General features: G+C 35.8%; 1 protein-coding gene across 1 annotated transcript in view; it reads right to left on the bottom strand.

Annotated features, from left to right (window-relative positions):
• Positions 1 to 12,495, bottom strand: part of LOC136863519 (spindle assembly abnormal protein 6 homolog) — a 353,838-nt gene that overhangs the window by 305,813 nt on the left and 35,530 nt on the right. The window contains exon 3 of the mRNA XM_068225981.1: positions 7,419 to 7,596. Within this exon, the coding sequence (XP_068082082.1) occupies positions 7,419 to 7,596 (178 nt within the window). The remainder of the gene's footprint in view (positions 1 to 7,418; positions 7,597 to 12,495) is intronic.

The following is a 12,495-nucleotide window of genomic DNA, read 5'->3' as shown; positions in this document are numbered from 1 at the left end:
ACAGCAAATGAGCAAGTACCCACTTTACATAATACATAATTCTTGGACATTAACATACGATTTAAACACACACGTCAAACTCATCTTTTTGTTCCTTTGCAGTATAACCACATTCTTTCCTTGGTGTTCCACATCTTCGAGAAGGACTACATTTTCACATGACAATCAAACATTACCCGTCAAATACACGGAAATACTCGCCTCAAAAGCAGCTTCAACCAGCACATAAACGTCTTTTTGCATTGGTTATATCAAGATAATATTTTGGATCAATCAACTCAATGAAGATAATTTTATAACATTCTCCTTTTCTCTTGTGCAATTTTTAATGCTGGAATGCAAAATATAAACAAATTTCATCCCCCAAGTTTTCAACCATTCTAGTCTATTGAAAACTTATGTTAACAACTGCAACAGCAAGTATATGCTGAATTTTCTTACGAAGAGGATCCACTTCAGTACCAGACATGTGCCGTTTTTAGAATTTTAAATGACACAAATTTTCTTTTGGACAAAATTTTAAATTTGTTTACAATAATTTTAACGTGTTGTATATGTCATGTCCCAACATCATATTTTATAACTACTATTCCGTAATGTTAATATCATAAGAAATCACAGTTCAATCGTTACAAATTATAAATGTCAATGTCCTCTAAACAATGTTTGTTTTAAGATTAAATTAATATGGCTGATGATGTCCAATAAATGACGGCCAAAACATGTACCCATAAAATTTAGATTTTCTAAGTTTACTTAACCACATAACATGGTACTAATTGTGTTGAATAGGTGGGACAATAAAAATACTGCTTTTGTAAAGTAAGTGAGATTGCTGTATTCAATACGGAACAAAAATGAGAGTGATGGTTTGTAAAGCCTGATGATCGTCGCCTTGGGAGAGGGAGTTGCTCGTTGCTCTACAGAGTTAATTATTCCTGTAATTGTTTTTGCAGGAGGCACCCAATCTTGTTATTTATGCTTATCTTAGTCACCATTTATCCATTTAATAATTTCAATAGCTTGTAGAAGTTACAGTATTGCAATAACACCTTAAAGTGGGTTGTCAAATATAACATTATTCTATGCATTAATTCAAGATAACGCACTAATATTTTATATTCACGTTAACGGGTGAACAACAAGTCCTTTAACAATCCTGTTTTAATATGAAAAGTTGTTTTAAGACAACAACAGTGATATTAAATAACAGTGAAATGTGTCATTTTAGAACTTAGGAGTACAATTATATATTTAGCAGAAGATGGCCTGGCAAAAACTAGCACTATAATAATAACATGAAATATAATGCATATTTTTGTATAGGGCCAATATGATGTTGATTAGGTGGTAACATCACATCCTTTTACCTTGTGAATTGTAGACTCATCCATATGGAGAAATGAAATTAATAACTTTTATGAGAGAGTAATGACTGGCGTTTATTTATCGATGTGTTGAAGGGAAGCCTGAATGCAGTGTTACCGGGCGAGTTGGTCATGTGGTTAGGAGCACGCAGCTGTGAGCTTGCATCCGGGAGATAGTGGGTTCGAACCCCACTGTCGGTAACCCTGAAGATGGTTTTCCGTGGTTTCCCATTTTCACACCAGGCAAATGCTGGGGCTGTACCTTAATTACGGCCAAGGCCGCTTCCTTCCCATTCCTAGGCCTTTCCTATCCCACCATTGCCAAAAGAAGCAAATTTCCTTTGATTCCCATTGGGTATTCAGTTTTCTCAAGGAAATTTATGAACATTTTCAGTTGGTTCTAGAAAAAATGAACTACCAGGAACACCAGTGGCTAATGTGTGGAGACCTAAAGGTAACCGCTATCTTGCCAGGCCAACATGAGGTTACACAAAAATTCCTTCCTTTTTGTGTCATTGGGATAGTAGAAGTAGAGATGAACATTGGAAAATGAAAGAGTGGCCTAAGAGGGAAAGTTTACCTCCTGGAGGGAAAAATGTAATTCGTGCGAGTCTGTTTGATCCTGAATGATACTATTTTCCCCTTTGCGTATGAAACTTGGGATCATTAAGCAATGTATAAAAGCACTGAACAAAAGTGGTATGTGCTTTGAGTATTTAGACCAAAGATTTTCACTGCTATCCGAAGCTAGAGGGAGTATATGATGGACCGCAGATTAGGCTCCCTAGGAACACACCTCATTTTTGGGCATTATGAATGCCAGGCATGGTGTGCTTTCTGAGAAGTAATTGATACATTTTTAGGAAACTTTTATATGCAAACTATATGACAAGTTTGAAAAATATGCTGAAACAATTTCAGGCTCTTGGCTGCAACGTGAGTTTAAAACTCCATTTCTTGAACAATTATCTGGACAATTTCCCTAACAATTTGGGAGCCCTAAGTGATAAGCAGGGTGAACGATTCCACCAACAAATAAAGGAAATGAAAAGAAGATACCAGGGACAGTAGAACGCAGAGATGTTGGCTGACTACTGGTGGTGCTTGAAGAGAGACATTACACAACACAGTTATAAACGCTGGTATTTACAACCCTCCTTCCATACAAAGAAAAATAGTTTTTCTTCAAGTGGTGCTTTGTGAAGTTATGTAGGTAGCCTGTTTTATGTTGTACATGGTCCTTTTTAAATTTCTTTTTTTTTTTTTTTGCTATGGGCTTTACGTCGCACCGACACAGATAGGTCTTATGGCGACGCCTTTTTTAATTTTCCAGTGTACTTCATTAACTAAAAGCTAACTTTTATGACATTAGTTTTGTATACTGTAAAAAACCAGTCTCCGGCACTGAATTCAGTGTATTAAAATTATTTACAGTCACCTGCAACATCTCGGACCTTGGAAGTTGCAAGTTATTTATTTATGGTCACCTATTAAATCATTATTTTGCAGATCTTTAAGGGTTGTCGAATTTAGTGAAACGTGACCAAAATCATGATATTAAAGGAAACTGTGCAGCTGTTGTGAAGAACCCTGACGTAATACGGAAAAACAGAAAGCAGATTTGAACTCAGCACACCTAAGTTAGGTAAGATCACTTATTAAAACCTTCTACCAGAGGAAAAAAATAATATGTTACAGGCTAGTGTTATTGGTCTGTTTCCTCATATTGGGAGTTAGAGCTCGTTTAGGAGTATGCACTGATTTATTGCAACTGATCTACCCTCATCAGGTTCTAGTGAGTTACACGCGTCCTGTTTACAGTATGTACTGTACCCGTCTAAATGGTATTTTGTAAGCATAAATAAAAGGTTCGATTTATTTCACGTATCATTATACATGAATACACACGGAGGGGCATCAGCTGGTTGACAGGCCGTTCCATTGTAAGCGAGCAGAACTGGGTCAGACGGTCAAAGACCTAGACTACGTCACAGCGGAGAACACATCATGCAGTAAGAGCTGGAGAAGAGGGGGTGAGAGAATTCTAGAATCATCTTCACCTAATATGGAAGGACAAATCATGTTACAAGAAATGCTGTCAGCCAATAAGAAACTGACGGTTACGTCACATTTTCACTTGTATATTGAGCTAGAGAAACTGACAGTGTGTGAATGATACGACATTGTATTATAGTACCTTATCAACTATGGAACAGTACAGTACGACACCACATCGCATTCAGTATTATTATACTACGTTACCATACAGAACATGGAACAGTAGAGTACGACATTACATGGTGTTAGATTCTACCGGGTGTAATAGTACAAACCGCGGGCCGTCACAGTATGACATTACATTATCTTACGAGTTACGGAACAGTCCGAATTACATTCAGAACAGTATAAATTGAGTTATGCAACAGCTATGATATTATATTGCATTATAAGAAATACACGATATTCATCTTTAGGAAGACAGCAGCAAGGCGATAGAACAGTATTATTTCGTGAGAACACAGTATTTTTTTAGATTTAAAGTGCAGCGGATTCTAGAATGTTCTAGTAAGCGTCAAGAGGCAACGTAATCATTGATCTGGAAACTTTGAGTGTTGTCTACTTCGCTGGTGAACTTTGTTCGAGAAGGTCTTTAACAAGCTCATATTTGATATTCGAAACTGTGGACATTTGAGGAAGTGCTATAGATATTATAATATGGTAACGATTCAAGTCTGTAACGAAGTGTTGAGCCACATTGTACAGTGCCGCACCAGTTAAGTATTTTAGTGCACAAATTAGTGGAATACAACGGGTGAAGTACGCATTCTAATAAAAAAATTTAGTTTCAGCTAACTACAAGAGCCAATTTTCACCATGGAGCGACCAAGCAGAAATTCCAGAGATCGTCATTGTGAATCCATATTAGCTGGCTACACCGGAATCATGACTCGTTAAGCCGAAGGTGTGGGAGCCAACACAATGAGCCTGTTTATCTACAATCCATCATAATTCACGGAGAACCTGCAGCTACATCTATGTTCCTGATGCAGGGATCTACATCGAAACCATGAGTATTTTTTAAACATTATCCTTTCCTTCTGTAGATTACTAGTTGGATTGTATTCTTGTGTAAAGTAAATTTTGATATTATTTATAGTTAATTCAAATTTTTGGTGCTGGCAGAGGAGAGCACTGATTTCTTGATTTATTTATTCATTGATTCACTGATTTATGAATTCATTGATGGTATGTGAGTTAGTCAAGATCTTTGAAGATGGATTACTGGTATGTGGAGGCAATAATAATAATAATAATAATAATAATAATAATAATGAAAGCCCTCATTAAGAATATTTTTTTGCTATTTTGTTTAACGTCGCACCGACACAGATAGGTTTTATGACGACGATGGGATAGGAAAGGCCTAGGATTGGGAAGGAAGCAGCCGTGGCCTTAGGGCTGGCGACAGTGGGATTCGAACCCACTATCTCCCAGATGCAAGCTCACAGCTGCACACTCATAACCGCACGGTCAATTACCCCTTATTAAAAATCAAGATGATAATAATAAAAATTCATCAATCGATCTTAAAGCAATGATCTAACTAAAGGATTGATAGAGATTGAAATATCTTAAATATAAATGTGACTTTAAATGGATCTTAGATAGTTGTCAGCCGCTGGGCATTTTTTCAAGATAGTGCTTTCGAAAGTAATAGTCATGGAAATAATAATAATAATAATAATAATAATAATAATAATAATAATAATAATAATAATAATGGTTAAGACAAAGTGTAAACTGACAACGTAGTGACCGCTAGGGTACACAAGAGCCTTGATGATATTCGTGATTATAATGATATAGTCATTATATTTAGGGAATAAAAATAAGTTGAAACTCAACAACTAGTGTTATGTAATGCAGAGATTTAGAAATTTTTCCATGAATTGAAGTAAACGTATTCTTCGAAGCATTCATAGTAAGTGGTGGTGATGATTTTTATTCATCTTATTGACGTCATTTGTTTTCATATTATAGTGTTATTCATTGCTATGAGCTATGGACATTATTACTATAGGGTCTTCAATATAATCCAAAGGGTCAAGATAATAATAATAATAATAATAATAATAATAATAATAATAATAATAATAATAATAATCATAATAATAACAGGGGCTGCCTGGCCGAGGCGTTAAAGGCGTGCTCGGTTCGCCCGGAAGGATGTGGTTCGAATCCCCATCAGGAAGTCGTAAAATTTAAGAAACAAGATTTCCACTTCCGGAGGTGCATATTGCCCTGAGGTTCACTCAGCCTACACCAAAAATGAGTACCAGGTTGATTCCTGGGGGCAAAGGCGGCCGGGCGTAGAGCTAACCACTCTACCCCATCACGTGCCGCGGTTAACAATGGTGGAAGCCTTTATCTTCCACTCCTCCAAGGGCCTTCATGGCCTGTACGGAGGTGTCTTTGTCTAATAATAATAATAATAATAATAATAATAATAATAAAATTTATACGGTGATAAAGCTGTTTGAATAAATTATTGAGGAGATCAGATGGCTACATATTTTGCATTAGTGTATTTCCGATTTTTTGATTTCTTTTGGTGAATTTTTCACGTACACATATTACGAGAATTTTAGATACAGTTCGATTCGAATATTTGTCTGTGATTATGCTCTATTTCTTAGTCAATAAATAACTTCGTAAATGAATTTTTTTTTTTTTTTTTGGCGTATGGCCTCTGGAGTGGCCTAGTGCAGGTCTTTTTCTAGTAGACGGCCTATTAGGGGACCTGCATGTCTGCGAAGATGAGGGCCCTACCTGCGATGATTTCTTATGTTCAATACGCCACACACACCCAGCCCCAGAACCATTGGAATTAACCAATTAAGGTTAAAAATCCCCAACCCAGCCGGGAATCGAACCCGGGACCCTCTGAACCAAAGGCCAGTACGCTGACCATTCAGCCAACGAGTCGGACTCGTAAATGAATAATTATTCGTAATAAAATGTAGGAATACAATCAAACAGAATCTGAGAATGAAGGGAATCGGCGAATTTGAATGAAAAAAAATTAAAAAAGAATTTGAGAAATTGTAAACGAATTTGAAGAAATAATTGTCAAAGAATTTGAGAGAAGCATATCCAAGAATTTGAACAGAATTTATTTGTTAAAGGAAATATTTGAATTATAATTATTAATTCATAAAAAATAAAATAGAGAAAGGCAAACCTAATTGTAAAGGAATTAAGAAATAATGTGATACATTTTAAAATGTAAATGGATGTATTTGAATACAATGATATTCAATTATAATGATATTTTCACCAATGTTATTTTGATTTGTTCAATGTTACAGTCATGTTAAATCAACGTTGAGACTGGAGGAAATACTTGTGAATAAGGAATTCAAGAAATACTTTGATTGAAAATTTAAAGGAAAGCAAAAGCACACAGTGTAAATAAGTTTCTATTCAACGAGTCTAGGTGTATTAATATCTGTTGGTTGTTTTTTTTTTTGTTTTTTTTTTTTTTTTTGTCCGGACTGTTTGTTGTTATTTTGGTTATGATTTTCATTATGCTATGTCACCTATCCAAACCTACAGCCCTGCAAACTATAAATTTTAAAAGGTATGTCCAGATATAGTGAAGGCGGCCCTGCGAATGTTCCACCCAATGGGACTCTCGCTCCGCCAACTGAGTGACCCTGGAAAAGGGGACAATATGTTGAACAAATCGAGATATAGAAGGTTAGGCTTAGTTCAGAACTGTGAGTATGATGCACTTTCAGTGGACGAGAACAGACAGTCCAGCGCATGTTGCAACATCAAGCTACAGAATTGCTCACTGTTCAAGTTTTACCAATTTAACAATTAATGAAAGTTTAAAATTATAATCTCACCAAAGCATTTCACATCATTACTATCAATCAATTAATGATATTCATTTTGCAGTCCACATTTCAGGACAGAAAGTATAGTGCAGGGAAATATAGTGGTAACATCAAGAACACTGAATACATAAATAATTAAATTTCTCACCTTCAAGCTCTTAATCTTGGATGCCATATATTCTTTGAGTTCAGCATTAGAAGGATCACCAACTTTCAAGGCAAGGTGGCACAACTGCTTAAAATCGTTCTTTTCAACAAACTTCAAATACAACTGATGACTCGCTAACACTGACTCAGAGCTATCTTCTTCCAAAAGAAGTAAGTACCTGAAATGAGGAATCAACAATCTTATAACATGTAAAATATGGCTTAAGAAATATAAAACATACAAATTCAGACTAAAAAATTACACTTCTTAACGTTCAGTACTTTACTTAGTGAATTTTTGAGGGGAAACTGCTTGCACCTCCTAGAATGTGGTTGTTCAGTTGGTTCTAGGAAATATCAATACATCAAGACAGCACTCCATTCTTACACGACATCTCTAAATATCAAAATAGCAAAATACTATTTTATACATATTTCAAATTCCATGCACTGTATTGACATAACATGAAAGTGTCTTCCTGACTCATACCTGCCAAGTATTCCAGTTCTTCCGTAAAATGTACAGATTTTGAGTGTGTTTTACGGTTGTACAGCTGAACGTTATTGTAAGGATTCTGAATATCCGCGCTCCTTTTCGCTTTCTGCAGTCAAATCGGATATTATTAACAAGTTCCCTCTCACTGAAATTTCCAAATTCTATATAAATTGAGGTACAGCATTGGAATTGTATATGCTTAAGAATAGTCATAATATAAATCACTGTGGGAAATTTGAGCACTGTAAGCTGATTAGTTCTTGAGATATTAATTATTTTGTACATTTTCATATGCAAATTATTCAAGATTTATATAGATTAGGTTTGCCTTTCTCTATTTTTTTTTTATGAATTAATTATAATTCACATATATCCTTTAACAAATAAATTGTGTTCAAATTCTTGGATATGCTTCTCTCAAATTCTTTGAAAATTATTTCTTCAAATTCGTTTACAATTTCTCAAATTCTTTTACAATTTTTTTTCATTCAAATTCTTTGGCTGATTCCCTTCATTCTCAGATTCTGTTTCATTGTATTCCTACATTTTATTACGAATAGTCATTCATTTACTAAGTTAATTATTGACTAAGAAATAGAGCATAATCACAGACATCTGCCGCATTAAACCAATCAAGATAGTGTAACTTTTAGGTAGTATTCTATTGCACTAAAACCTACGGATTCGTTCTTGAATTGTATTAATGAGTGTGAAGAAACACTTTTTTTTTTTAATATCCAAGTTTTATTCTACAAAAAACCTAATCATGAGTGCTCGCCTGTTTCGACTTAACACTGGGAACACTTTCCATGATCGTATAACACAAGGATATTAAGGAGAATATACCTTCCTAAAAGACTGATAATATGGTTTCTTAGTTGAACTCATTAAGAACACCACTAAAAATACAAAATCGCTTACAAATTCATCACACAATTCCACGAGTTTCAGGACTATCCCCAATGTTACTCACACCCACACACAGACAAAGCCTTTCACAGCTGCTACAAAGCACGACACAGTTACTAAAGTTGTTATATATAAATTCACGCCTGCTACTTTTCACTGATACCTCTTTTCTTCAAAATCACAGCCTGCTACTTGTTTGGGAACATCTCAGTGAATGACACAGCAGTTGAGGTCAAACAGGTGACAAAAGCACGGTGATAATCGATAATGTGATTATCGATACATTTACTGGTTGAATTTCAAACACTGCATCTCGTATTACCAGCTACTATCGAAAGTCAAACCCGATTTGACCGCAGAAAGCGAAACCAAGCGCGGATATTCAAAAGCCATACAATAACGTGGTTCATCCATACAACCGAAAAACACACTCAACATCCGTACATTTTACGGAAAAACCAGAATACTTGGCAGGTATGCCATCAGTACCAACTTCGGAACTTTCATCACCATCACCTTCCCAAAAAATATCGTCATCGCTGCCATCCATAGCATTAGAAATGCTACATTTTCTGAAGATCTTTCGTATGAGGTCTCCAGGAATACGATCCCATGTCCTCAAAATCCAATCGCGAATACACGACTCGTCAATATCGTATTTCCTATCGGTGGCACGATTTCCAATAATTTCAGCTTCCCAAACTAGTTTCAGTTTCTCACCCGCAGCAAAAGGTCGCAAGCGCTTTGGGGAATTCATGTTGATACTCTGAGAACGTGCGTGAGACTGACACCAAGTGCCAAAGTAGCGTATACTGAGAGCGGAGAGGGCATTGTTGCCAAGCCGCGCTAGCGGTGATGCCCGATTTACGTGCATTCAGAAAGATAAATTTCCCAACATTTTAAATAAGACGTGCACCCAATTTTGGAAGCAATATTTTCGAAAAAACAGTGTGGGTGGTATTCGAGATTATACGGTACTTTCCTTCTAAGTGAGCAGAAATCAGAGAAGCTGGTAAATAAGAACCCAGGACTCCCTATGGCATGAGCCATGCCCAAGTTGGACAAAAAAGAGATACGTATTAGACAAGTAATTAATTTCTGTAAAAGCCCCACAGACAAAACATCACAATATATTCATATGTTTTTAACACAAACCTATGTTTTTCATTCTAACACCGCTGTTAAAAATTCTAGTGACTTCTGTAGGACGATTAAGGACTTTAAAACTCAATCCTTCTCATGTTACTTGTTCATTTGATATAAAAGACATGCACACGAATATCCCCATAGAGAAGACTATTACGATCATAAAAACTAGTTTATTAGAACACAAACAGATTAGCATACCCGAAATAGAAGAGTTCAAAACAATCCTTAAATACATACTTAACCATAACTACTTTTTATTTAACAACAAAATATACCAACAGAATGGCCTCCCCATGGGAGCCCCAGCCTCAGGCATACTAGCTAATTTATATTTGGACCACTTAGAATACTCTCGCATTGTAGGACAGATTAAAGGGCTTGATTTGTGGGTACAATATGTAGATGACACATATGCTATAATTAAAAAAGATAGCCTTAATATTTTGAATGTCTTGAACACATTAGATCCTAATATACAGTTTACTATTGAGAAAGAGAAAAATGGTTCGATCAACTTTTTAGACGTTACAACAACTAGGAAAAGAAACCAATTTTACTTTGGAATACATACGAAGTTTACATTTACTCCAACCACAATTCATAATAACTAGAGCCCGGATTTCCATGCAAATGCATGTTTTTAAATAAGCTATTTACACATCTCAAACTTTTCAAATATTCATTTTTTGGCTTAACGATTCCAAATAACCGTTCTTTTTTGTGCATGTTTGCATGTTTTGGCCTTTTTATAAGAAAATTCATGCATAATACATATTTTGAAGATTTTGGATATAGTAGCAAATATTTGGACATTTCATTGCGTAGTATGACATTTCTTCTGACTTTGGCGCATATATAATGTTAACTTGTATTATAATGCCTTTCATGAATGTTGGTTTGCAGAATTTGGGATCATTTTCCTACGTTATACAGTATGTCTATTACTGAGAGACGGGGAATGTATTCCTGGCATCCTATCTGACAATCAAAGTTAGTACATACAGCAGAGGTCCTATAATCCAATTAACAAAGCACTTTATCTTCTGCTTGAGTAAACATTGACGTAAGCCGGAAGTCCCCACGTCGATCTCTGTAATTCTTAGAAATAAAGGTGTTCCAGTTATACACTGCTATACAATGAACCTTAAATTGTGCATTACTTATTGACGGCTCATTTGTTTTATCTCGTGTATCACACATGACTCCGCGTTACTGAGATAGCAGCTCACAAACCTTCATTTTGCACTGAACCCTCTTCTCTTGTTATCATAGAATATCCTACACAGAACTCTTACTAATCACTCGCCTTTGTTATCGCAGCAGGCAATCGTTACCAGTTATTGAGGACATTCAAAAGTGTCAGGAATCATCGCATGGATAAGTAGCTGCGGCAGCTAGAGGTACTGTAGGTCGAACAAAGTGATCAGTACAAATCCTGACTTTGAATTCGTCAAGCTTATATAAGACGGATTGTGGTTAAAATGCAAAAGACGTACAATTTCACCACAATTTGTCCGAAATGTCTTCATTTAAGTGTGCACCTGTCACTTCTGCTGACGTAGAAAGATCATTTTCTATGTTTAAGAATATGCTGACAGATAAAAGGACGAGCTTAAATTAAGAATATTGGCAGAAATTGTGGTAGTTGTTGTACAAAGTTTCAAAAGAAACTGAATTTTGATAGTGCATATTTTCCGGTTTATTGTGCATGTTTTGCCATATTCTAGTGCATGAATGCATGCATATTTTGAGATTTGCTAGTGCATGGAAATCCGGGCTCTAATAAAAACTCTTTATATCACGACTCCCAGAAAAAATCTGTGTATTATAGCTTTATTAACAGGGTCTTCGAAGTTCCTTTAACCAACAGACATAGAAATAAAGAACTTGCTTTTATCCGACAACAGGCCCTCGATTAATGGCGTTAGTCTTAAAGTCATTAATGGGTTAATCAACAAAAGTAAATGTAAACAACAAACAAATTTAATAGAACAGTCAGAGTGAACAATAAGTATGTGAAGTTCATCTACAACAATCCTAACATTTACGCAATTACAAATTTATTTAAGAAATAAGACATCAAGGTAGCGTTTTCAACAAACAATAATACTAGGCACAGGTTTTTCAACCAATCAAACATCAATAGTGATCTGCATTTAGCGCAGTCGCCCAGGTGGCAGATTCCCTATCTGTTGTTTTCCTTAGCCTTTTCTTAAATGATTTCAAAGAAATTGGAAATTTATTGAACATCACCCTTGGTAAGTTATTCCAATGCCCAACTCCCCTTCCTATAAATGAATATTTGCCCCAATTTTTCCTCTTGAATTCCAACTTTATCTTCATATTGTGATCTTTCCTACTTTTAAAGACGCCACTCAAAGTTATTCGTCTACTAATGTCATTCAACGCCATCTCTCCGCTGACAGCTCTGAACATACCACTTAACAGATCAGATGTAAGGCCCCTCAGGCGCCCGCTCTAACAACCAGCACCTCGTCTTAGGTCCGACACTAGACTCATCAGA

The sequence above is a fragment of the Anabrus simplex genome, chromosome 2 (assembly GCF_040414725.1).
Source record: "Anabrus simplex isolate iqAnaSimp1 chromosome 2, ASM4041472v1, whole genome shotgun sequence".
Taxonomy (NCBI): domain Eukaryota; kingdom Metazoa; phylum Arthropoda; class Insecta; order Orthoptera; family Tettigoniidae; genus Anabrus; species Anabrus simplex.
The sequence above is the reverse complement of the archived record's forward strand: the minus strand, read 5'-3'. Positions and strand labels throughout refer to the sequence as shown.